At 49.1% G+C, this 27,723-nt stretch overlaps 1 protein-coding gene across 1 annotated transcript in view; it reads right to left on the bottom strand.

Annotated features, from left to right (window-relative positions):
• LOC133341677 (Fanconi anemia group A protein-like) overlaps positions 1 to 27,723 on the bottom strand; it is a 107,241-nt gene that overhangs the window by 38,258 nt on the left and 41,260 nt on the right. Inside the window, exons 14-16 of the mRNA XM_061550268.1 lie at positions 12,467 to 12,600; positions 8,285 to 8,395; positions 6,141 to 6,236 (exon numbers count right to left, since the gene is read on the bottom strand). Coding sequence (XP_061406252.1) covers positions 6,141 to 6,236; positions 8,285 to 8,395; positions 12,467 to 12,600 — 341 coding nt within the window. The remainder of the gene's footprint in view (positions 1 to 6,140; positions 6,237 to 8,284; positions 8,396 to 12,466; positions 12,601 to 27,723) is intronic.

Here is a 27,723-nt window from a genome sequence, read left to right as displayed (position 1 = left end):
CTTCCAGCTTGTAGGACGTAGAGCTTCAGCTTGTAGGATGTGGAGCTTCCAGCTTGTAGGACGTGGAGCTTCAGCTTGTAGAACGTGGAGCTTCAGCTTGTAGGATGTAAAGCTTCAGCTTGTAGGACGTGGAGCTTCAGCTTGTAGGATGTAGAGCTTCAGCTTGTAGGACGTGGAGCTTCAGCTTGTAGACGTGGAGCTTCCAGCTTGTAGGACGTAGAGCTTCAGCTTGTAGGACGTGGAGCTTCAGCTTGTAGGACGTGGAGCTTCAGCTTGTAGGACGTGGAGCTTCAGCTTGTAGGACGTGGAGCTTCAGCTTGTAGGATGTAAAGCTTCAGCTTGTAGGACGTGGAGCTTCCAGCTTGTAGGACGTAGAGCTTCAGCTTGTAGGACGTGGAGCTTCAGCTTGTAGGACGTGGAGCTTCAGCGTGTAGGATGTAGAGCTTCAGCTTGTAGGACGTGGAGCTTCAGCTTGTAGGACGTAGAGCTTCCAGCTTGTAGACGTAGAGCTTCTGCTTGAAGGACGTAGAGCTTCAGCTTGTAGACGTGGAGCTTCAGCTTGTAGGATGTGGAGCTTCAGCTTGTAGGACGTGGAGCTTCCAGCTTGTAGGACGTGGAGCTTCAGCTTGTAGGACGTGGAGCTTCAGCTTGTAGGATGTGGAGCTTCAGCTTGTAGGATGTGGAGCTTCAGCTTGTAGGATGTAGAGCTTCAGCTTGTAGGACGTGGAGCTTCAGCTTGTAGGACGTAGAGCTTCAGCTTGTAGGACGTGGAGCTTCCAGCTTGTAGATGTAGAGCTTCAGCTTGTAGGACGTAGAGCTTCAGCTTGTATATGTGGAGCTTCGAGCTTGTAGATGTGGAGCTTCCAGCTTGTAGATGTGGAGCTTCAGCTTGAAGGACGTAGAGCTTCCAGCTTGTAGACGTGGAGCTTCCAGCGTGTAGGATGTGGAGCTTCCAGCTTGTAAGATGTGGAGCTTCCAGCTTGTAGACGTGGAGCTTCCAGCTTGTAGGATGTGGAGTTTCCAGCTTGTAGGATGTGGAGCTTCCAGCTTGTAGACGTGGAGCTTCCAGCTTGTAGACGTGGAGCTTCCAGCTTGTAGGATGTGGAGCTTCCAGCTTGTAGGACGTGGAGCTTCCAGCTTGTAGATGTGGAGCTTCCAGCTTGTAGGACGTGGAGCTTCCAGCTTGTAGGATGTGGAGCTTCCAGCTTTTAGACGTGGAGCTTCCAGCTTGTAGACGTGGAGCTTCCATCTTGTAGATGTGGAGCTTCCAGCTTGTAGACGTGGAGCTTCCATCTTGTAGATGTTGAGCTTCCAGCTTGTAGACGTGGAGCTTCCAGCTTGTAGACGTGGAGCTTCCAGCTTGTAGGAAGTGGAGCTTCCAGCTTGTAGGACGTGGAGCTTCCAGCTTGTAGATGTGGAGCTTCCAGCTTGTAGGACGTGGAGCTTCCAGCTTGTAGGACGTAGAGCTTCCAGCTTGTAGGACGTGGAGCTTCCAGCTTGTAGATGTGGAGCTTCCAGCTTGTAGATGTGGAGCTTCCAGCTTGTAGATGTGGAGCTTCCAGCTTGTAGACGTAGAACTTCAGCTTGTAGGACGTGGAGCTTCCAGCTTGTAGGATGTAGAGCTTCCAGCTTGTAGGACGTAGAGCTTCCAGCTTGTAGACGTGGAGCTTCCAGCTTGTAGGAGGTGGAGCTTCCAGCTTGTAGACGTGGAGCTTCCAGCGTGTAGACGTAGAGCTTCCAGCTTGTAGGACGTGGAGCTTCCAGCTTCTAGACGTGGAGCTTCCAGCTTGTAGACTTAGAGCTTCCAGCTTGTAGGACGTGGAGCTTCCAGCTTGTAGGACGTGGAGCTTCCAGCTTGTAGACGTGGAGCTTCAAGCTTGTAGACGTAGAGCTTCCAGCTTGTAGGACGTAGAGCTTCCAGCTTGTAGGACGTAGAGCTTCAGCTTGTAGACGTAGAGCTTCCAGCTTGTAGGACGTAGAGCTTCCAGCTTGTAGATGTGGAGCTTCCAGCTTGTAGGACATGGAGCTTCCAGCTTGTAGGATGTGGAGCTTCCAGCTTGTAGACGTAGAGCTTCCAGCTTGTAGGACGTAGAGCTTCAGCTTGTAGGACGTGGAGCTTCAGCTTGTAGGACGTGGAATTTCAGATTGTAGGACGTGGAGCTTCAGCTTGTAGGACCTGGAGCTTCCAGCTTGTAGGACGTGGAGCTTCCAGCTTGTAGGACGTGGAGCTTCCAGCTTGTAGACGTAGAGCTTCCAGCTTGTAGGATGTGGAGCTTCCAGCTTGTAGGACGTGGAGCTTCAGCTTGTAGGGCCTGGAGCTTCCAGCTTGTAGGATGTAGAGCTTCCATCTTGTAGGTGTTGAGCTTCCAGCTTGTAGATGTGGAGCTTCAATTTTTAGATGTGGAGCTTCCAACTTGTAGGATGTGGAGCTTCCAGCTTGTAGACGTGGAGCTTCCAGCTTGTAGGACATAGAGCTTCCAGCTTGTAGGATGTGGAGCTTCAGCTTGTAGACGTGGAGCTTCAGCTTGTAGGACGTAGAGCTTCCAGCTTGTAGGATGTAGAGCTTCAGCTTGTAGACGTAGAGCTTCCAGCTTGTAGACGTGGAGCTTCCAGCTTGTAGGATGTAGAGCTTCAGCTTGTAGACGTAGAGCTTCCAGCTTGTAGACGTGGAGCTTCCAGCTTGTAGACGTGGAGCTTCAGCTTGTAGGACGTGGAGCTTCAACTTGTAGGACGTGGAGCTTCCAGCTTGTAGACGTGGAGCTTCCAGCTTGTAGACGTGGAGCTTCCAGCTTGTAGGACGTAGAGCTTCCAGCTTGTAGGACGTAAAGCTTCCAGCTTGTAGGACGTAGAGCTTCCGCTTGTAGGACGTGGAGCTTCCAGCTTGTAGATGTGGAGCTTCCAGCTTGTAGACGTAGAGCTTCAGCTTGTAGGACGTAGAGCTTCCAGCTTGTAGGACGTAGAGCTTCCAGCTTTGTAGGACGTAGAGCTTCCAGCTTGTAGACGTGGAACTTCCAGCTTGTAGGAGGTGGAGCTTCCAGCTTGTAGACGTGGAGCTTCCAGCTTGTAGACGTAGAGCTTCCAGCTTGTAGGACGTAGGGCTTCCAGCTTCTAGACGTGGAGCTTCCAGCTTGTAGACTTAGAGCTTCCAGCTTGTAGGACGTAGAGATTCCAGCTTGTAGGACGTAGAGCTTCCAGCTTGTAGACGTGGAGCTTCCAGCTTGTAGGAGGTGGAGCTTCCAGCTTGTAGACCCCTGGCCCGACACTCTCCCACTCCCCCTTGTGGGAGCCCGCACTGCACGCTACGCGTGGTGCCCGCGCTATCCCAGCGCTCACCAAGCCCCACTAGGGCTGGTCTAGGGGGTGTACGCGATGACGGTGCATCGCACGCCATGCTGTCCTAGAGCCAGCCTCACGCAGCAACCCACCCCAGTGCTGTCCACGGCATAAGAACGTCACACAGTGACATCCCCGATGTCACTACAAACGTGTTGCATCCAAATCTACGTCTGCGACTCAGTTGAACCCACATTTCTCAACTCCCTTGAATTGATGATCTAAACTTCTAAATTACTACTTCGAGTCATGAGAGTTTGGCTTTGTGTGAGAGAAAAGCGGAGAAACCAGAGGGTACCAGGCATGCACAGGAGGGGGCCCACACTCAGAGATCCGCACAGGAAAGATTCAGGAATAGACACGCCTGTGCGTTCATCACCATGCCACCTGGCAACCCCAACACACTGCAGCAGCTGCTGCTGGCAAGCAGCCTCCACGCGAACAACGAGCAGCTCGGCGAAACTGCTGGCCGTCGTGGCCGTGCAGAGTTAGCATCGTTTATCTCAAAGTGCAGTCCTGGGGGATGAATAAAAAGCAAAGTCACGGATAACCGCGACATCTCCCCTACTAAATTACACTGTGAGTGGCTGGGTGTGAGTGTGCAGGGTGGTGATGTGAGTGGTTGGGTGTGAGTGTGCAGGGTGACACCGAGTGGCTGGGTGTGAGTGTGCAGGGTGACACTGTGAGTGGCTGGGTGTGAGTGTGCAGGGTGATACTGTGAGTGGCTGGGTGTGAGTGTGCAGGGTGACACTGTGAGTGGCTGGGTGTGAGTGTGCAGGGTGACACTGTGAGTGGTTGGGTGTGAGTGTGCAGGGTGACTGTGAGTGGCTGGGTGTGAGTGTGCAGGGTGACACTGAGTGGCTGGGTGTGAGTGTGCAGGGTGGTGATATGAGTGGCTGGGTGTGAGTGTGCAGGGTGATACTGTGAGTGGCTGGGTGTGAGTGTGCAGGGTGACACTGTGAGTGGTTGGGTGTGAGTGTGCAGGGTGGTGATGTGAGTGGCTGGGGTGGTGAGTGTGCAGGGTGACACTGTGAGTGGCTGGATGTGAGTGTGCAGGGTGACACTGAGTGGCTGGGTGTGAGTGTGCAGGGTGACACTGAGTGGCTGGGTGTGAGTGTGCAAGGTGACACTGTGAGTGGCTGGGTGTGAGTGTGCAGGGTGACACTGAGTGGCTGGGTGTGGGTGTGCAGGGTGACACTGAGTGGCTGGGTGTGAGTGTGCAGGGTGACACTGAGTGGCTGGGTGTGAGTGTGCAGGGTGAGACTGTGAGTGGCTGGGTGTGAGTGTGCAGGGTGACACTGTGAGTGGCTGGGTGTGAGTGTGCAGGGTGACACTGAGTGGCTGGGTGTGAGTGTGCAGGGTGACACTGAGTGGCTGGGTGTGAGTGTGCAAGGTGACACTGTGAGTGGCTGGGTGTGAGTGTGCAGGGTGACACTGAGTGGCTGGGTGTGAGTGTGCAGGGTGACACTGTGAGTGGCTGGGTGTGAGTGTGCAGGGTGACACTGAGTGGCTGGGTGTGAGTGTGCAGGGTGACACTGTGAGTGGCTGGGTGTGAGTGTGCAGGGTGACACTGTGAGTGGCTGGGTGTGAGTGTGCAGGCTGACACTGTGAGTGGTTGGGTGTGAGTGTGCAGGGTGGTGATGTGAGTGGCTGGGTGTGAGTGTGCAGGGTGACACTGAGTGGCTGGGTGTGAGTGTGCAGGGTGGTGATGTGAGTGGGTGTGAGTGTGCAGGGTGACACTGAGTGGCTGGGTGTGAGTGTGCAGGGTGGTGATGTGAGTGGCTGGGTGTGAGTGTGCAGGGTGACACTGAGTGGCTGGGTGTGAGTGTGCAGGGTGACACTGTGAGTGGCTGGGTGTGAGTGTGCAGGGTGGTGATGTGAGTGGCTGGGTGTGAGTGTGCAGGGTGACACTGAGTGGCTGGGTGTGAGTGTGCAGGGTGGTGATGTGAGTGGCTGGGTGTGAGTGTGCAGGGTGACACTGTGAGTGGCTGGGTGTGAGTGTGCAGGGTGACACTGAGTGGCTGGGTGTGAGTGTGCAGGGTGGTGATGTGAGTGGCTGGGTGTGAGTGTGCAGGGTGACACTGTGAGTGGCTGGGTGTGAGTGTGCAGGGTGGTGATGTGAGTGGCTGGGTGTGAGTGTGCAGGGTGACACTGAGTGGCTGGGTGTGATTGTGCAGGGTGACACTGTGAGTGGCTGGGTGTGAGTGTGCAGGGTGATACTGTGAGTGGCTGGGTGTGAGTGTGCAGGGTGACACTGAGTGGCTGGGTGTGAGTGTGCAGGGTGACACTGAGTGGCTGGGTGTGAGTGTGCAGGGTGACACTGAGTGGCTGGGTGTGAGTGTGCAGGGTGACACTGTGAGTGGCTGGGTGTGAGTGTGCAGGGTGGTGATGTGAGTGGCTGGGTGTGAGTGTGCAGGGTGACACTGAGTGGCTGGGTGTGAGTGTGCAGGGTGACACTGTGAGTGGCTGGGTGTGAGTGTGCAGGGTGGTGATGTGAGTGGGTGTGAGTGTGCAGGGTGACACTGAGTGGCTGGGTGTGAGTGTGCAGGGTGACGCTGCGAGTGGCTGGGTGTGAGTGTGCAGGGTGGTGATGTGAGTGGCTGGGTGTGAGTGTGCAGGGTGACGCTGCGAGTGGCTGGGTGTGAGTGTGCAGGGTGGTGATGTGAGTGGCTGGGTGTGAGTGTGCAGGGTGACACTGTGAGTGGCTGAGTGTGAGTGTGCAGGGTGGTGATGTGAGTAGTCACCACGAGGTGAGTGAAGATCCCCAAAAACACGAACGTGCACACGGGACACCGAGTTTCTCACACCTTGAGGTCGACAAGCCTGGTCCTCGCCAGGGACACGTATTCCATCAGCGCAGCGCGTTGCTTCAGCTCCACAAACGGGGGGTTTAGGATGTGAATCTTCCCACGAGAAGGAGGAAAAACAACAATCACGGCACTGCATAGTGTGGCTTAGCGAAGAGCAATTCAGAGATCAATATCCCTCGTGTGAATTGCTGCTGCTGCCACCGCCGCCGCTGCTGTGCCTCCCATTGCATTTGCAAAGTGGTTTACAATGCGCACATTGACTAAGGATGATGTGCTCCGCAGCTCGCTGTGCACAGGAGGGTTTGGTCAGTTTCTCCGCTGACACGTTCCCGGCTTCCTTTCCAACTCCTGGAGGCGCCGGGCGACGAGATGATGGGGTGTGCATATTCGGCCAGGTCACATGCTCAACTGTTCTCGGGAAGCTTGGCACACCACGTGGGTTTCAGTGGTGGGATCGGATGCTAGCCGCATGTTCTTAGCAAACAATAGTTTGAAGCACGGAAACAAAAAAACACTTTTACCACCGCCATCATCAGCCGTGAACACGACCTTGTGACAGAAAAACGTACAGTAGGATGACGTTTCAGTCAAGAGCTCTTCTCTGATATTTAGAAAGCAAGGGGCAGCCAGAACAGACTTGATTCACCCTCAACAGTGAAACAAATACCGAGGCAAGTCATCCTAACCGCTACAATTTTGTAATCTGCGATTCCCCTTGCGAGCCGCACAATAGCGTCTTGCTATTACCCGTGGCTCTGTGAAAAGCAAAGAGTGCCATTGCCCAGATTCTCCGCAGACCATAGATCCTGTTACCTGCAGGATATCATGATGGAATCACTGCCATGTGACACTACTATCTATAAAACATATCGGTAATAAGAGGTCTCCCTTTTTATCAATTTCATTTGCACCATAACTGCCGGCATTTAACCTGTTTCAACTCTAACCTGCTAGGATAGTCGCATTTTCACCAACTCTTTTGAGTTGATGATCTATAAAACATTGCCACACACCCATCATCAATAAATGCTTCTGTTGCGATGGGTTTTCTTATCATTTACAGATTTGAACTAATGCCCGGCCCACGCTGATCAATGGTCTCGGTAATGGTGAGCCAATGGATCAGCACGTGGCGTCAAAGCTTCCCCAGCATTCGTGTGCAGACAACTCGGAGAGGTGGCCCATTGGGTGGCGCATTCGCCACTTGTCGCACAGCTTCTCGGGTTGAATCCCGGCGGCCACCCTGGTTATTGCATACGATGAATTCACCTTAAATGCACTCCGTCTGTTTCACAGTGAATGTCATAGATACCCTGACATTCTATTTTTGTTTATTTTACCAGGTAAGGGCCACTGAGCTATATAGCTCTTTTTCAGAAGTGCCCTGATGATAGCTCAACGAAGTGGCACATCACATGGAAATGTAATGCCGCCAAATACTTTTAAGCGCACGGAGAAAAATCCACGTGACCACGGGGAGAGACACATGCAAACTACAAATATACAACAGGCATCAAGATTCGGGATAGAACCCACGACCTCCTGCATGCCAGGCGAGGGAGTTGACATCTAACCACCACGGTGCTCCGAATTGGCCATTAGAAACAGATTGGCCATTGTGCCAAGCATCATGGTTACAATTGCCTATTTCGAAAAAATTTCCTGCAAATGACTCAATTGGGATTACGCATGGACATCATTGCCCTCCACTGACAGCCTCACGTCCACTTTCAGACCAGTGCCAAGTCACCTCGTTGTGCCACATTGGGACAGCTGCCACTGGTGGGGGGGGGGGGGGCTTTGAATGTTTACGAGCCGAGATGTAAGGAGCTTCGAGAGGCATTTAAGGCAATACCATATGAACATAAAGACTGTTATACATAAGAGGTTTTTTTTTATTAAATCCTGTAAATAGAAATGCGTCGTTAAACTCGCCACCACCCGACAAAGCCAATTACGAAGGTTTGTCATGTAAACAAAACATGCCAATTCGTTACTAGTTCAGCACACCCGTGAGTTAGAGAATAAACCCACAACATTTACAATTCGAGTACCGGTAATAATAACCAACCTAATCAGGCCTACGTGTTAAACTGACAGAATATTGTTTGTGATTATTGTGACCCCTCTGCTCGACTCACCTTGAGGTAGTGCGGAGGCTCAAATGGCACCAGCTCCGACAGGAACTTGAGGAGGAACAACAGCGACTTCTTGCTGCCCACGTGGAACCCTTTGGCGTCACCGAAAGAGCTCTGGAGACAGCAACGCCCGAGCGAGAATCAAATCCCTGACGATGCTGCATTCACAGATGGCTCCCAGCGGCGCCCACCGGCCACAACAAGTAAACTCCTCCGCACGCAGCCATCGAGCATCTCCAGCAACTGGGATCCAGCTTGGGGCAATGGGGGGTGATCTTAACCCCCCGACCCCCGCCTCCTTGGAACCCCAAAACGTGGCATTGTATTAATATTTACCAGAGAACATGTGTTTTTGTTAATAATGCAGGGCCCTATTAATTGAAATGTCACGAGCGCAGAGGTCTGACTCTGCCCGTCTGGCTCACTCAGAGAAGCCGCGAGTGCTGCACACAGCTCGGAGTTAAAACCCTGGGACGCTTTGCAAAGGAAGGGAAATTATTGCACGGGTGAAACGCCACCACCATGAACGCTCCGCCACCACCAGACAAATAATCTTTTATTTTTTTTAAATCGCTAACGTCTCACCTCTGATATGTTGTCGTCATCTACCATAATCAATCCACTGCTGGATGAAGGCCTCACCTAGGCTGCTGCCACCACTACGAACCTGTGATGTAATAAGTCACCAAGCACCGATACATGGAGCTGATTTTATTTCTCCATCTCCTCACTGCACTGCCTCTCAGATCCATTGCAACGTTATTCTTGACCACCGGCCATTGTCCATTCGTACGACGCGTCCCACCCGAGCAAACACATCTTTCTTTCCTGTTAGAATGAGATCATGAATCTGCGTATGGTCCCTAATCAATCCATCATGAGTTCCATTCTCCATCTCTCCGTGTAAATGCAAGTATGCTAAACTAATTATGTCAGGATATGAAAAGGCCGGGGAGACTTATTCATGGTATGTAGACACGTATCGCGAACGTTCACGTGCATTGAAAAAACATGAAATGTTTATCTCGTGCGTCCGAAACCCAATGTGTGCCTGTAGATTCCGTGTCAGACCGGGGAACAACTGATTCTCAAGAGGAACAAAATAAGCAGACAACAAGCCTCCCTCACATCGATTTCGGTCCACATAAAATAAAGAGCATTTTCTACACATCCCATCAGTCACACAGCCCCCAGCATTGCTTCGACATAAACAAACTCTGCATCGTTTTTGACCTCAGCAGGATTGGTTCGATATAATAAATAATAAAACCTCTATTTTATAAAGTGCCTTTCATATTGAAACATCTCAAAGCCCTCTACATCAAAAATAAACGACACACAAGTATAGATAAAATATAAGCAAAATAGAAATCTAAAAACAATATCAATGACGACAATCGAAATTTAAAAAAAACTCTGAGAAAAGCGAATAATAATAATAATTTCGATTTAAAGCTTTCGTCACTGCAGGGATTCATCTTCTTGGTTCTTTCGGTAAAGTCACGTAGAAGGGAAGTAATAAAATAATAAAAATAAAATTATTATTATTTTTATTATGTTTTATTTTTATTATTTATTACTTCCCTTCTACGTGACTTTACCGAAAGAACCAAGAAGAATAATAATAATAATAAAGACTTACCTAGTAAGGCCCACAGAGCTATAAAGCTATTTTAAGAACCGACGTCAGAAGCGCAAATGATCATTTAACAAAGAGGCTTATCACGTGGAATTTTCTGGCAGCCAAATACTGTAAATGCATGTTTATAAATGTGGAGGGAAAAACCAGGGGATCCGGAGAAAAATCTACACGACCACGGGGAGAGAAACACACAAACTCCAAATATACCACAGGCATCAGGGTCAGGATGAAACCCACGACCTCCTGTATACCAGGCGAGGTAGTTAACATCTCGCCGCCACAGGGCCCGCAATAACAACAAATACAGAGTAATCAAATCAGACAACAAAACTGGTTTTCAAATCTTAAGTTACGAGAAAAATTCTGCACAAGTGGGTAAGTTTTAAGACGCAATAAAAAAGTGAAACAGACTCAGAATCTGTCCTAGAAAGGGGGATTCCACAATCACGGGGCCTGGCTGCAGCAGGCTCTACGTGTCTCCCATACAACATCAACACCACCACAGTCTTGTCTTTGCAATGATGAGTAGACCAGAATCAGCTGATCTAAGTTTCTCAGTGGTATATAAAAGTAGAGCAGATTGGCCAGAGGGAGCCAGTGCAGGGACAAAAGACTAGGAATCATATGTGGGCATACAATTTAGATCTGGTTAAAACCCAGGCTGCTGACTTTTAAATATTTTTTTATCTATTTAAAACCTTTTTTAGAAATGCCAGCAAGCAAGGCATTACAGTAATCCAACCTATATGAAAAAAAGTAAAGCACCAGCTTCTCAGCATCAGGAATGGACAGCATAGGTCTTAGTCGAGGTATGTTGGTAATTTTCAGTCGATCATCGAACACATTCCTGCGGAGAAAGCTGGTAGGAACGTTGGGTTGCTCGGTCAATGGCCAGGGTCAACGGCGGCGTGGTGTATTCCGAAAATATGCCCGACTGTGAGGGCGGGCACAAGCCGGCGTGAGTAGGTTAAACGTTGAGTTTTATAAGGGAACCAAGGCATGACCAGCGCCTCCCCACCCAGCCCCACCCCTCCCACCCAGCCACACCCAGCTCCACCCTCCCCACCCAGCCCCTCCCTCCCCACCCACCCCATCCCTCCCCACCCTCCCCACCCAGCCCCTCCCCACCCTCCCCTCTCTACCCAGCCCCACCCATTTTTGGATGCACGAGGGACAGACACAATAATCCCCTGTGGGCTGGTGGAAACAGGTGGTTCTTACCAGTATTATCCAGTGGCTTAGGAGGGAAGGGGGCGCCAGATTTAAAAAAACGCCGGAAAATCACAATTATTTAAATTAACTAATTTTTGCATATTATTGCATAACATTATGTTTTTAGGTGTTGTGCATGTTTTTTTAGTATTTTAAATTTGTTTACGATATGACATTGGCCTGAATAAAATACTATTTTTTTTCAAATATCCTCCTGTAGAAAGTTACCATATTTACTGCACTGTACTTACCACTCCAATATCGAAGACTCTGCATGGGGTGATGTAATATTCATTGTTCTGTGATGTCTGTATATTGCTCGCTAACGCAATCGAACGCGTTGCTTTCATAGTGACATAGAAATCGGTCACTTAGCAGCACAGCGCTGGCTGCTGGCAGGGAAGAGGATCTGCAGCTACAGCAGCCCTGACTGACAGCAGGTCACGTGATAGACCAGAGAGGGATGTAGGGGAAAGGTCACGGAAGGGGCACATCAAGAACCCGCTAGTAGGTTCCAGAAGGGGGCGTGGCCTGGGCGGAGCCAGGCCACGCTGACAGTGTAAGAGGGGCCCCGGGAGGGGACCTCGGGGCTGTTGTGTGGAGTGGGATCCCGTCGTGCTGCTGCTGGAATATTCTTCTCCGTCTCCATCTTCACCGTCTCGGCGTCGCCAGTCAGCCAGTCAGGCAGTCTACCAGCTGTCCTGACTGGGAACCGTAGTTACCCAGTGTGAACTGTTAAGGCCGTTTAATAAACAGTGTCTCCTACTTTTAGTGTCTCTGAGTCAGTCACTACACTTTGAAGGAGGAGCCTACTTGTACATATGCTCTTGTTTAGAAAAACCATGTGTTTGACGATTGCCAGACTGATGCAGCCTTTACTCCGACGCTCTGGCGAACCCCGAATTCCACATACTTTTCACCGGATCGCACTGTATATTTTCTCTTGACTTAAAGCTTTCGTGACTGCAGGAATTAATTCGGTAAAGTCACGTAGATACCTGAAGATGATTGCTTGTGTTGCGATCGAAACGTCGTGATTTAAAAAAAATTCTATCTACGCGACTTTACCGAAAGACCCAAAGAATATGTATATTTTGTTTTTATTAGTTATTAGTCACGAAAATTTAACAAGAGCAGTATTTTCATTGGTTAAGTTTTTGTATGTAGTGCATAATGTACTGTACATAATATTTGACACTGAAATCAAGAATAGCTACTTTTTGTTTGTCACGCACATGGTGCCGATTGCAGGACAAGTTACAGCCTTCGGAAAGGGTTTCCAGCGATCGCCAGACTGCACGCCGGATTCGCTGGATCAGCCCGGAACTCACCTGGAACCACCGCGTGTAGCTGGCTGACCCCCCAGCGTCACCCAGCGCTGCCTGGCGTGCCAGCAGCAGCGCCAGAACGAGGCTCTCGACCTCGTAGCTGCAGAACGCCTGCGTCAGCAGCCTCCGCAGCATGTCTGCAGGGTAGGAGCCGCAGGCACAGAGTTACGGGCTACAGTGGGGATCCTTCTCTTACCGAGCGCCCCAAGAGGACTTTCAGGCAGTTTTGCCAAGCCGCACATTCCTTTTCTTCTTTTGTATGGCCTATGAAAGAACGATTAGACATTCAGTTGTTAAGTGATTTACCCATTCGGATTTGGTGGTAGGGTGACTCAGTGGAAACACTAGTGCCTCATGGCAAGTAGTATGTATGTTCTCCCCCTGTTTTCCAGAGTGTGAGTGTGTATGTGTGAGGTTGTGTGTGAAGGACACTGCTACTGGCTAGTTGGAGGCAGTGGCCCTCCAACAACAACGGAGGGCAGAGGAACGATGCTCACAACAACGATCGGAGTGCCGGGCAGCTAAAATGCAGCAAGTTCGCACAATAGGGGGTACAACTGGTGCATCTGCCAGTCATCTCAGTTAGCCAACCGATGGCACCTGGATCTGTCCCGTGACCTCCTGTCAGCGAGCCTTCGACACTTCACGTGGCCTCAAAGTGCACCTGGCCTGGGCTGGCTGGCACCGGCGCTGTGGTGACGTCACCGCCACTTAGTGGCAAATGGCGGGTATTGGTGTGTGTTAGTTTGAGTGCCTGTACGTCCCCCCCTGTTCTGTATGGATTTCCTACGAGTTATCTGGTTTCCGCCCATCGCATGTGCGTGCATTTAGCGATGGGAGGGTGTTTGGCCAACTGGTATTGGCCAAACATCCCAATGCTGAAAAATTACCTGGAAATTACTGAATTAAGAATGCACACTTGGCAGGACCCTCTTGAATCAGTCTTGAGAGACTCGTGGAGGCTTTTCTGGATAAACAAGTTGCAATATCAATCATAAGCCACAGTACACGGTCTGCTTATATGCTTACCGCTTTGATTGAAATATTTTTCTCCCACCAAGTATATGTAATAATGTTCAGGAGGACTTGGACGCCGGGGTTGGAGGCACACTTATTTATTCAGTACAAGGTACAACACAGACCGGGACGTACAACACTGGAAGGGGTGTCGGCCCCTTCACCAGTCTAACTGGGAAGTCACGCTCTAGGCTACACCTAGCCTACCTCTAGGTCCTCCACTATCGAGCTAGGGGAGGCTAGCTAACCCAGCCCTGGTTAAGCTGGGATTACGGCGCCCGGAGTCCCCAGACCGGCTCTGACAAGAGCATCGGCTCTGGCTCTCGAGGCCACGCCACTGGCTCGGTCCTGGTCGGCCCTGAGAAGGGCAGCGATCCAGGGGAGTCCGAGGGCTCTGTCTAGTAGATCTTCCTTCTTCACTGGTTTAAGCTTAATACATACTGCCCTGAGCCCTCCGGCTCACCCCTTTATATATCCCTCCCCCGTTGAGGGGTGGGGCCGCGGGGGATCCCAGCTCCGTGTCAGCCCCCCAGGCTGAACGGTGCGGACGTCGCTGTGAGCACCTCCCCGCGCACAGACATAGCCACGCCCAGTGTGTTTGTTTACCGTCCGACACAACTGTATAACACCCCCTCCGTAACACCCCTACATATATACAGTAAACCTTCTCTATCCACGGGGGTTATGTTCTTGAAAATGCTCTCGAATGCATAAACCGTGGTCAACAGGAAAAAAGGGCAACGTTCCTGGTACGAGTGAACATGGGGGGGGGGGGGGGGGGGAAATGGTTAATGTTTAATAATAATTACCACAAAAAATAATACTTTACAAAGAACAATGTTTTTTTTTATTACCTTTGATGATGGTAATTTGACGACGATGGAGATGGTAGTGATGAATTCAGGAGGATGACTCAACGAGAGATAAAGGTGTTTGATAACAACACCACAGAGTTTGTTATCATTTTAGCACTCTGGGGGAGAGCTCGCTGCAACACACTTTCTCTGATTGCATTTTGTGTTCCTTTTTGATGGACCTCACAGTCAACTCGTTTATACCAAAATGTATAAACGAGTCGACTTGTCAGTACGTATAAAGTAAAAGTGCACACTGGCGAGTTCTGAGCGAGATGAGTGCGAGACTTGAGGACGAAGCGGGCAGCAGAGGGGGCGTGCCCAATCTTGGCGGCAGACCGTTTCAAATGTAGTAACAAGATCCTGCACCTCCCCGGTGTGGGTGGTCTGTAGGCACTACGTACAACTCTTAAATACTGGAATCTGGCGGGTAGCGAATAGGGAATTGGTATACATTTAGTAACTCGCGAATCCAGAACTCGAGCATAGTGATGGCTTTTTTATTAGTATTTTGTATTATTGGGTGCAATTGTGAACAGACATATCAGACATTAAATTTCGATTTAAAGCTTTCGTGACTGCAGGGATTCATCTTCTTGGTTCTTTCGGTAAAGTCACGTAGAAGGGAAGTAATAAAATAATAAAAATAAAACATAATAAAACAATTCTCACGACGTTTCGGCCACAACGCAAGCAGCCGTCCTCAGGTGAAAACCAGGTCCGTCGAGGCGACAGAGTCTGAATGAAACAGCACACGGGCTTGGAGCATATATATAAGCTGGGCGCATTGACAAAGGAATTTGCATATCAACAGGAATTTAGCATATTTATGGGAAATGCAGGAATGTGATTAGTACTGCATATGAATGTGCATTATGCAGGATTAACAGCATCAAAGGGAGCTGCAGTTACTGCTGCTGCAGCAGTTGCTGCTGCTGCTGCAGTTACTGCTGCTGCTGCAGTTGCTGCTGCTGCTGCAGTTGCTGCTGCTGCTGCACTTGCTGCTGCTGCTGCACTTGCTGCTGCTGCTGCACTTGCTGCTGCTGCTGCTGCACTTGCTGCTGCTGCTGCAGTTGCTGCCTTATCCATTTTAATATAACACTATGTATTATTCTACCCACCCTAATGTGTATCATACTGCTATATGTTTACTGTACAATTACGACACCATACATTACTCTGCACACTGCACCATGCCAGTGAGTGGAACGCGGTCTGAAAGTCACCGTTAACGTGAACACAATCAGTTAAGATCCGAAATGGTTTATTACGTCCTTCCAATGATTGCTAAGCCAGAATCCATCTTCTCGGTTGAAATTGTCTCTGTGTTTGTATATGTGGATCGCCTCATGAACGAATCTCTCATGATAGCCAGATGGCTTGCAGAGAACCTCTGTCTTGGAGAAGTCAATGTCATGTGAGCCCACTGAATTGTAACAGTGATCTGCCACGGCTGAGGTGTTTGTCCTACCGTGTTTCAGGTCTGCCTTATGTTCACGGATGCGGTCCGAGACATGTCGTTTGGTTTCTCCAATGTAACTGCTACCACAGAGGCAACTTAGTTTGTAGACGCCAGGGTACTGTATGTCTGGAACCACATCTTTTACAGACGGGACCAGATCACGGATTTTATGTACTGTGTTGAATCGGACCTGGATCTTGTGTTTAATCAGGATTTTGGAGATCTTTTTTGTGACCCCAGCAATGTAGGGTAAGGTGATGGTCTTGAAAGGCTCCTCAACAGGATCCTTCTTGATGGTTGGAGTGATGGCTTTGCGGATTGTGTAGTCGGAGTAACCATTAGCCTTAAGAGCTTGGCGTACGTGTTTGAGTTCACTGGAAATGTGTTCATGGTCGGAGATGCATTGGGCTCTATGATATAGAGTCTTGATGAGGGAATTCTTCTGGGATGGATGGTGGTGGGAATCCGGTTTTAGATAAGCATCCGTGTGGGTGGCTTTCCTGTAGACAGAGTGGCTCATTGAACCATCAGGTCTCCTTTTGATTAGGACATCCAAAAAGGGTAGCTTGCCATCATTTTCGACTTCCATGGTGAATCTGATGGCTGGGTGTATGGAATTGATGTGGTCGAGAAATTGGTCTAGAGCAGGCCGGCCATGTGGCCAGATGACAAAAGTGTCGTCTACGTACCTCTTCCATAAGGTCGGGCGTAGAGTGGCAGTCTGGATGGCGTCCGTCTCAAATTTCTCCATGAAGATGTTGGCTACAACCGGAGATAGGGGGGAGCCCATTGGGGTGCCCTCAATTTGCTTGTAGAAGGTTCCATTCCAGGTGAAGTATGTATTGGTTAAGCAGTGTCTCACCAGGGGGGGTACCCCAGCATTCAGTCCTTGATGAACCAAGTCTTCAATGATTGCGATGGTGTCAGGCACAGGCACCTTGGTGAACAAGGAAACCACATCAAAACTGACAAGCAGGTCGTCTGGGGACAGGGCAATCCCCTTGATTGTCGATACCAGAGGTCAGTAGAGTTTAGTACTGCAGAGGTGGTTTTTCCAGTGAAAGGCCGTAGGATTTCGGACAAAAAACGAGCCAGTTTGTAAGTGGGGGAGTTGATAGTAGAGACAATGGGACGAAGAGGTGTATCTTCTTTATGTATCTTTGGCAAGCCGTACAATCTTGGTGGCCTGGCTGCAGAAGGTTTCAACGAGAACTGTTTGGTCTGATCAATTAATGCGGTTGAAGCAGAAATGATGTTGTTGGTTTTGGAGACGAGGCTGTTGGTGGGGTCTCTTTTTATTTTTGTATAGCTGCCATCGTTGAGTAGTTCTTGAATTTTGTTGTTGTATTCTATTTTGTCCATGATGACAGTGGCATTGCCTTTGTCGGCTGAGAGGATGACAATGTCATCCCTCTTTTTTAATTGAGCTAATTCAAAACGCTCATCTTTGCTAATGTTGCTAGCTGGCATCTTAGCGTTTTTGAGGGTTACAGAGATTTCAGATCTTGCTACGTCTGCAGCGATGTGACTCAAGCCCTTGAGAGCTACATCTACTCGAGCAATTATATCATTAACTGGTATGTGTCTAGGTGTGACTGCAAAGTTTAGTCCTTTAGCTAAAACGGATTTCAAACCTTCAGAAATAGGACTGTTACTGCGATTAATTACGACTTTGTTAACATCTAGCTTTTCAATGTGTGGGTCCGGTTTCTTGTTTGAGAGGCGGTTGAATTTGGAAATCAAGTTGTCCTTACATTTAGTCGACATAGCGGCAGCTGAAGAGGCAGTCATTTTTTCCACATGTTCCCAATCCGATGTGGACATTGTTACACTCAAAGATAAGTGTGATTTGTAGAGTGTCTTGTCTAACTGATCTAGTTCGGTGCGCGTAAGTCTGATTTTCTCTGAGATAAGAGCTAAACTAGTTCTAGACAGAATTCGTTTCGCATTAGAAGAAGTTACAGCAGCAGATGTTAGTGTAAATGCGTTTGGTATTACCTTAGAGTCGCGGCATCTCTTCAGAAAGGTGAGAGACTCGATTAGCTGAGCCTTCTTATCCCGGAGCTTGTTGAAGGATCTCAAAGTTATGTGGAAACCCTCCCCGTAGAGGCGGTTAAATTTCGATTTAAAGCTTTCGTGACTGCAGGGATTCATCTTCTTGGTTCTTTCGGTAAAGTCACGTAGAAGGGAAGTAATAAAATAATAAAAATAAAACATAATAAAACAATTCTCACGACGTTTCGGCCACAACGCAAGCAGCCGTCCTCAGGTGAAAACCAGGTCCGTCGAGGCGACAGAGTCTGAATGAAACAGCACACGGGCTTGGAGCATATATATAAGCTGGGCGCATTGACAAAGGAATTTGCATATCAACAGGAATTTAGCATATTTATGGGAAATGCAGGAATGTGATTAGTACTGCATATGAATGTGCATTATGCAGGATTAACAGCATCAAAGGGAGCTGCAGTTACTGCTGCTGCAGCAGTTGCTGCTGCTGCTGCAGTTTCTGCTGCTGCTGCAGTTGCTGCTGCTGCTGCAGTTGCTGCTGCTGCTGCACTTGCTGCTGCTGCTGCACTTGCTGCTGCTGCTGCACTTGCTGCTGCTGCTGCACTTGCTGCTGCTGCCTTATCCATTTTAATATAACACTATGTATTATTCTACCCACCCTAATGTGTATCATACTGCTATATGTTTACTGTACAATTACGACACCATACATTACTCTGCACACTGCACCATGCCAGTGAGTGGAACGCGGTCTGAAAGTCACCACCAAGATTGTACGGCTTGCCAAAGATACATAAAGAAGATACACCTCTTCGTCCCATTGTCTCTACTATCAACTCCCCCACTTACAAACTGGCTCGTTTTTTGTCCGAAATCCTACGGCCTTTCACTGGAAAAACCACCTCTGCAGTACTAAACTCTACTGACCTGGTATCGACAATCAAGGGGATTGCCCTGTCCCCAGACGACCTGCTTGTCAGTTTTGATGTGGTTTCCTTGTTCACCAAGGTGCCTGTGCCTGACACCATCGCAATCATTGAAGACTTGGTTCATCAAGGACTGAATGCTGGGGTACCCCCCCTGGTGAGACACTGCTTAACCAATACATACTTCACCTGGAATGGAACCTTCTACAAGCAAATTGAGGGCACCCCAATGGGCTCCCCCCTATCTCCGGTTGTAGCCAACATCTTCATGGAGAAATTTGAGACGGACGCCATCCAGACTGCCACTCTACGCCCGACCTTATGGAAGAGGTACGTAGACGACACTTTTGTCATCTGGCCACATGGCCGGCCTGCTCTAGACCAATTTCTCGACCACATCAATTCCATACACCCAGCCATCAGATTCACCATGGAAGTCGAAAATGATGGCAAGCTACCCTTTTTGGATGTCCTAATCAAAAGGAGACCTGATGGTTCAATGAGCCACTCTGTCTACAGGAAAGCCACCCACACGGATGCTTATCTAAAACCGGATTCCCACCACCATCCATCCCAGAAGAATTCCCTCATCAAGACTCTATATCATAGAGCCCAATGCATCTCCGACCATGAACACATTTCCAGTGAACTCAAACACGTACGCCAAGCTCTTAAGGCTAATGGTTACTCCGACTACACAATCCGCAAAGCCATCACTCCAACCATCAAGAAGGATCCTGTTGAGGAGCCTTTCAAGACCATCACCTTACCCTACATTGCTGGGGTCACAAAAAAGATCTCCAAAATCCTGATTAAACACAAGATCCAGGTCCGATTCAACACAGTACATAAAATCCGTGATCTGGTCCCGTCTGTAAAAGATGTGGTTCCAGACATACAGTACCCTGGCGTCTACAAACTAAGTTTCCTCTGTGGTAGCAGTTACATTGGAGAAACCAAACGACATGTCTCGGACCGCATCCGTGAACATAAGGCAGACCTGAAACACGGTAGGACAAACACCTCAGCCGTGGCAGATCACTGTTACAATTCAGTGGGCTCACATGACATTGACTTCTCCAAGACAGAGGTTCTCTGCAAGCCATCTGGCTATCATGAGAGATTCGTTCATGAGGCGATCCACATATACAAACACAGAGACAATTTCAACCGAGAAGATGGATTCTGGCTTAGCAATCATTGGAAGGACGTAATAAACCATTTCGGATCTTAACTGATTGTGTTCACGTTAACGGTGACTTTCAGACCGCGTTCCACTCACTGGCATGGTGCAGTGTGCAGAGTAATGTATGGTGTCGTAATTGTACAGTAAACATATAGCAGTATGATACACATTAGGGTGGGTAGAATAATACATAGTGTTATATTAAAATGGATAAGGCAGCAACTGCAGCAGCAGCAGCAAGTGCAGCAGCAGCAGCAAGTGCAGCAGCAGCAGCAAGTGCAGCAGCAGCAAGTGCAGCAGCAGCAGCAACTGCAGCAGCAGCAGCAACTGCAGCAGCAGCAGAAACTGCAGCAGCAGCAGCAACTGCTGCAGCAGCAGTAACTGCAGCTCCCTTTGATGCTGTTAATCCTGCATAATGCACATTCATATGCAGTACTAATCACATTCCTGCATTTCCCATAAATATGCTAAATTCCTGTTGATATGCAAATTCCTTTGTCAATGCGCCCAGCTTATATATATGCTCCAAGCCCGTGTGCTGTTTCATTCAGACTCTGTCGCCTCGACGGACCTGGTTTTCACCTGAGGACGGCTGCTTGCGTTGTGGCCGAAACGTCGTGAGAATTGTTTTATTATGTTTTATTTTTATTATTTTATTACTTCCCTTCTACGTGACTTTACCGAAAGAACCAAGAAGATGAATCCCTGCAGTCACGAAAGCTTTAAATCGAAATTTAACCGCCTCTACGGGGAGGGTTTCCACATAACTTTGAGATCCTTCAACAAGCTCCGGGATAAGAAGGCTCAGCTAATCGAGTCTCTCACCTTTCTGAAGAGATGCCGCGACTCTAAGGTAATACCAAACGCATTTACACTAACATCTGCTGCTGTAACTTCTTCTAATGCGAAACGAATTCTGTCTAGAACTAGTTTAGCTCTTATCTCAGAGAAAATCAGACTTACGCGCACCGAACTAGATCAGTTAGACAAGACACTCTACAAATCACACTTATCTTTGAGTGTAACAATGTCCACATCGGATTGGGAACATGTGGAAAAAATGACTGCCTCTTCAGCTGCCGCTATGTCGACTAAATGTAAGGACAACTTGATTTCCAAATTCAACCGCCTCTCAAACAAGAAACCGGACCCACACATTGAAAAGCTAGATGTTAACAAAGTCGTAATTAATCGCAGTAACAGTCCTATTTCTGAAGGTTTGAAATCCGTTTTAGCTAAAGGACTAAACTTTGCAGTCACACCTAGACACATACCAGTTAATGATATAATTGCTCGAGTAGATGTAGCTCTCAAGGGCTTGAGTCACATCGCTGCAGACGTAGCAAGATCTGAAATCTCTGTAACCCTCAAAAACGCTAAGATGCCAGCTAGCAACATTAGCAAAGATGAGCGTTTTGAATTAGCTCAATTAAAAAAGAGGGATGACATTGTCATCCTCTCAGCCGACAAAGGCAATGCCACTGTCATCATGGACAAAATAGAATACAACAACAAAATTCAAGAACTACTCAACGATGGCAGCTATACAAAAATAAAAAGAGACCCCACCAACAGCCTCGTCTCCAAAACCAACAACATCATTTCTGCTTCAACCGCATTAATTGATCAGACCAAACAGTTCTCGTTGAAACCTTCTGCAGCCAGGCCACCAAGATTGTACGGCTTGCCAAAGATACATAAAGAAGATACACCTCTTCGTCCCATTGTCTCTACTATCAACTCCCCCACTTACAAACTGGCTCGTTTTTTGTCCGAAATCCTACGGCCTTTCACTGGAAAAACCACCTCTGCAGTACTAAACTCTACTGACCTGGTATCGACAATCAAGGGGATTGCCCTGTCCCCAGACGACCTGCTTGTCAGTTTTGATGTGGTTTCCTTGTTCACCAAGGTGCCTGTGCCTGACACCATCGCAATCATTGAAGACTTGGTTCATCAAGGACTGAATGCTGGGGTACCCCCCCTGGTGAGACACTGCTTAACCAATACATACTTCACCTGGAATGGAACCTTCTACAAGCAAATTGAGGGCACCCCAATGGGCTCCCCCCTATCTCCGGTTGTAGCCAACATCTTCATGGAGAAATTTGAGACGGACGCCATCCAGACTGCCACTCTACGCCCGACCTTATGGAAGAGGTACGTAGACGACACTTTTGTCATCTGGCCACATGGCCGGCCTGCTCTAGACCAATTTCTCGACCACATCAATTCCATACACCCAGCCATCAGATTCACCATGGAAGTCGAAAATGATGGCAAGCTACCCTTTTTGGATGTCCTAATCAAAAGGAGACCTGATGGTTCAATGAGCCACTCTGTCTACAGGAAAGCCACCCACACGGATGCTTATCTAAAACCGGATTCCCACCACCATCCATCCCAGAAGAATTCCCTCATCAAGACTCTATATCATAGAGCCCAATGCATCTCCGACCATGAACACATTTCCAGTGAACTCAAACACGTACGCCAAGCTCTTAAGGCTAATGGTTACTCCGACTACACAATCCGCAAAGCCATCACTCCAACCATCAAGAAGGATCCTGTTGAGGAGCCTTTCAAGACCATCACCTTACCCTACATTGCTGGGGTCACAAAAAAGATCTCCAAAATCCTGATTAAACACAAGATCCAGGTCCGATTCAACACAGTACATAAAATCCGTGATCTGGTCCCGTCTGTAAAAGATGTGGTTCCAGACATACAGTACCCTGGCGTCTACAAACTAAGTTGCCTCTGTGGTAGCAGTTACATTGGAGAAACCAAACGACATGTCTCGGACCGCATCCGTGAACATAAGGCAGACCTGAAACACGGTAGGACAAACACCTCAGCCGTGGCAGATCACTGTTACAATTCAGTGGGCTCACATGACATTGACTTCTCCAAGACAGAGGTTCTCTGCAAGCCATCTGGCTATCATGAGAGATTCGTTCATGAGGCGATCCACATATACAAACACAGAGACAATTTCAACCGAGAAGATGGATTCTGGCTTAGCAATCATTGGAAGGACGTAATAAACCATTTCGGATCTTAACTGATTGTGTTCACGTTAACGGTGACTTTCAGACCGCGTTCCACTCACTGGCATGGTGCAGTGTGCAGAGTAATGTATGGTGTCGTAATTGTACAGTAAACATATAGCAGTATGATACACATTAGGGTGGGTAGAATAATACATAGTGTTATATTAAAATGGATAAGGCAGCAACTGCAGCAGCAGCAGCAAGTGCAGCAGCAGCAGCAAGTGCAGCAGCAGCAGCAAGTGCAGCAGCAGCAGCAAGTGCAGCAGCAGCAACTGCAGCAGCAGCAGCAACTGCAGCAGCAGCAGAAACTGCAGCAGCAGCAGAAACTGCAGCAGCAGCAGCAACTGCAGCTCCCTTTGATGCTGTTAATCCTGCATAATGCACATTCATATGCAGTACTAATCACATTCCTGCATTTCCCATAAATATGCTAAATTCCTGTTGATATGCAAATTCCTTAGTCAATGCGCCCAGCTTATATATATGCTCCAAGCCCGTGTGCTGTTTCATTCAGACTCTGTCGCCTCGACGGACCTGGTTTTCACCTGAGGACGGCTGCTTGCGTTGTGGCCGAAACGTCGTGAGAATTGTTTTATTATGTTTTATTTTTATTATTTTATTACTTCCCTTCTACGTGACTTTACCGAAAGAACCAAGAAGATATCAGACATTAAGTACATCTAATCGGCATAACCACTGGTTCACTCCAGGTCAAAGACTCAGTCCTACACGGCGTGTGGTAAAGTGAGGAGATGTCTTGGCTTTGTTTCTGGTAGCAATTGAGAGTAGGGTTCAATGGTTACTGACCCTTCACCCCCAGGCACACTTGAGCAGTATGGTGGACGTATAACACGATACGTGACCTGATCTGAAAGCATCCGAAGACTCGTAACAGATCGTGCTCAAGAATGAGCCACTCGGTCAGTGCCGGATTAAGCTAGTGCGGGGCCTGTAGCATCTAACCTATATAATTCATTTTTTGTCCGTCCGTCCGTCCGTCCGTCCGTCCGCGTACGCTCCCTACCGGGGGATTTAGCTCTCGGACCGTGGGGTTCGGCGAGATTACATTTTGCAGGTGGGCACGCCCCCGGCCCCGCGGTAAACTTAGGCATTTCCGATTTTTCGTCTCTAAACTTTAAATCGGACCGATTATCGATTTAGAGCGATTTATCTTTATATATTTATATAAAACTTTATTTATTTATTTACTCTTGCCGGCCGGCGCGGACCACGGCGGTTGCCCCTGGCAACGGGTAGAGACGCGTTCGCTGCGGGGTGGACGCCATTTTTAATTCCCGTTAAAATATGCGCACGCATTAACACGCGATTCTGAGGTAAATTCATCAAAGTTTCACGTCCTCTTCACTCCCCTTCCACCCCAATGTGTGCAATTACTATTATAGGGTCGGTAGATAATAAAATTATAGCGATTAGACAGTATTATTGTAGCGCGTGGGGGGGGGGGGGTATTGGCCCCAGTACACACCCTCAGCCGGGTAGGCAATCTAGGCAAGGCCGGAGGCTCTGCACGGTACTAGGCCTCGACACCCCACCCGTGTCAAGCGACGACTTTGTGGTATAAACTTGATATACCCGGCGTTGCCCGGGGGGAAAATACATTTAAAATCTTCTGAAAACTTTAAAACATTACATACCAATGAAAATACAAGTGTGTAATTACTTTTAAACCCGACGCGCCAAGAATCGATTCTCTGAATCGCGAAAAGGAATCGAAGGTTGTAGATTCCTTTAGATTCGGACGATTCCCGTTTACTTTAAGTTGGTTAAAGTCGATATAAACTGCTACGAACGGGAAATATCCGGCGTTGACCGGGGCAAAAATGTTATTAAAAACTCCTGAAAACATTAAAACATAACATATCAATGAAAATAAAACTCTGTCATTCAAAATGTAAACCCCCAACATGCCAGGAATCGATTCCTTGAATCGCACAAAGGACGAATCGAAGGTTGTAGATTCCTTTAGGATCGCGCTTAACGTGGTGAGGGGTGAGTGGTGAGGGGGAGAGTGGTGATGGGGGAGAGTGGTGAGGGGGAGAGTGGTGAGGGGGAGAGTGGTATGGGGGAGAGTGGTGAGGGAGAGTGGTGAGGGGGAGAGTGGTGAGGGGGAGAGTGGTGAGGGGGAGAGTGGTGAGGGGGAGAGTGGTGAGGGGGAGAGTGGTGAGGGAGAGAGTGGTGAGGGGGAGAGTGGTGAGGGGGAGAGTGGTGAGGGAGAGAGTGGTGAGGGAGAGAGTGGTGAGGGGGAGAGTGGTGAGGGGGAGAGTGGTGAGGGAGAGAGAGGTGAGGGGGAGAGGGGTGAGGGGGAGAGTGGTGAGGGGGAGAGAGGTGAGGGGGAGAGGGGTGAGGGAGAGAGTGGTGAGGGGGAGAGTGGTGAGGGAGAGTGGTGGTGAGGGGGAGAGTGGTGAGGGGAAGAGTGGTGAGGGGGAGAGTGGTGAGGGGGGGAGTGGTGAGGGGGAGAGTGGTGAGGGGGAGAGTGGTGAGGGGGAGGTTGAGTGGTGAGGGTGAGTGGCGGTTGTTAGTGGTGATTAGTGAGGGGTGAGTGGTGAGGGTTAGTGGTGAGCATGAGTGGTGAGTGTTGAGCGTGAGTGGTGAGGGTGAGTGGTGATTGTTGAGGGTGTGATTGGTGAGGATGAGTGGTGAGTAGTGAGGGTGAGTGGTGAGGGTGAGTGGTGAGTGGTGAGGGTGAGTGGCGGTTGTGAATGGTGATTAGTGAGGGGTGAGTGGTGAGGGTGAGCGTGAGTGGTTAGGGTGAGTGGTGAGGGTGAGCAGTGAGGGTGAGCAGTGAGGGTGAGTGGTGATTGGTGAGGGTGTGATTGGTGAGGATGAGTGGTGAGTGGTCAGGGTGAGTGGTGAGGGTGAGTGGTGAGCGGTGAGGGTGAGTGTTGAGGGTGAGTGGTGAGTGGTTAGGGTGAGTAGTGAGGGTGAGTGGTGAGCGTGAGTGGTGAGGGAGAGTGGTGAGGGAGAGTGGTGAGGGTGAGTAGTGAGTGGTGAGGGTGAGTAGTGAGGGTGAGTGGTTGTTGTGAGGGTGAGTGGTTGTTGTGAGGGTGTGTGGTGAGGGTGAGTGGTAAGAGTGAGTGGTGAGGGTGAGTGACGGTTGTGAGAGGTGATTAGTGAGTGGTGAGGGTGAGTGGTGAGGGTTAGTGGTGAGGGTGAGTGGCGGTTGTGAGTGGTGATTAGTGAGGGGTGAGTGGTGAGGGTGAGCGTGAGTGGTGAGGGTGAGTGGTGAGGGTGAGCGGTGAGGGTGAGCAGTGAGGGTGAGTGGTGATTGGTGAGGATGTGATTGGTGAGGATGAGTGGTGAGTGGTCAGGGTGAGTGGTGATTGGTGAGGGTGAGTGCTGAGCGGTGAGGGTGAGTGGTTGTTGTGAGGGGTGAGTGGTGAGTGGTGAGAGTGAGTGGTGAGGGTGAGTTGTGAGGGTGAGTGGTGATTGTTGAGGGTGTGATTGGTGAGGATGAGTGGTGAGTAGTGAGGGTGAGTGGTCACGGTGAGTGGTGAGGATGAGTGTTGAGGGTGAGTGGTGAGTGGTGAGGGTGAGTGGCGGTTATGAGTGGTGATTAGTGAGGGGTGAGTGGTGAGGGTGAGCGTGAGTGGTGAGGGTGAGCAGTGCGGGTGAGTGGTGATTGGTGAGGGTGTGATTGGTGAGGATGAGTGGTCAGGGTGAGTGGTGAGGGTGAGTGGTGAGGGTGAGTGCTGAGTGGTGAGGGTGAGTGGTGAGAGAGTGGTTAGTTTTGAGGGTGAGTGGTGAGGTTGAGTGGTGAGGGTTAGTGGAGAGTGGTGAGTGGTGATTGGTCAGTGGTGATTGGTGAGGATGAATGGTGAGTAGTGAGGGTGAAGTTGAGTGGTGAGGGTGAGTGGTGGTTGTGACGGTGAGTGGTGAGGGTGAGTGGTGAGGGTGAGTGGTGAGTGAGAGTGGTGAGGGTTAGTGGTGAGGGTTAGTGGTGAGAGTGAGTGGTGAGGGTGAGTGGTGATTGGTGAGTGGTGAGGGTGAGTGGTGAGGGTGAGTGGTGAGGGAGATTGGTGAGGGAGGTTGGTGAGTGGTGAGTTGTGAGGGTGAATGGTGAATAGTGAGTGGGAGTGGTGAGTGGTGAGGATGAGTGGTAAGGGTGAGTTGTGAGTGGTGAATGGTGAGGGTGAATGATGAGTACAGTCAATATGCACTGCTGTTATCATACCAGGTACCACCACCACAATATGTACTCCTCTCATCATAGCAGATACCACCACAGCAGTATGCACTGCTGTAATCATAGCAGGTACTGCTATCGAGTTGGTAGATACCGCTATAGTAAATACTAAAACAGTCAGTATATACCGCTACAGTCAGTCAATACTGCTACAGTCAGTATATACTACTATACAGTCAGTACATACTACCACGGTGAGTAGCTACTAGAGTCAGTAGATACTATTATAGAGTGAGTAGATACTGCTATAGATTTTGTAGTTACTACTATAGTCAGTGGATACAACTATAGAGTCAGCAGATACTATACAGTTAGTCTTTCCGAGTATATAGTCGGTAGATACTACTGTAGGCCCAGTAAATACTCCTATGGTCAGTAGTTATTACAGTCACTAAATACTACTACACAGTCAGTAGCTACTACTGGTTCAGTAGATACTACGGTACAGTCAGTAGATACTACTACAGAGTCAATAGATACCACTTCCTCTGTTGTATGTAAGGTGTTGTTAGTATATATACCTACGAGGGGTAAAGATATTTTTTGAG

This window comes from Lethenteron reissneri, chromosome 12 (genome assembly GCF_015708825.2).
Source record: "Lethenteron reissneri isolate LAM-NWPU_2019-01 chromosome 12, ASM1570882v1, whole genome shotgun sequence".
NCBI lineage: Eukaryota > Metazoa > Chordata > Hyperoartia > Petromyzontiformes > Petromyzontidae > Lethenteron > Lethenteron reissneri.
Note: the sequence above shows the minus strand (reverse complement) of the source record. Positions and strands in the feature narration are given on the sequence as shown.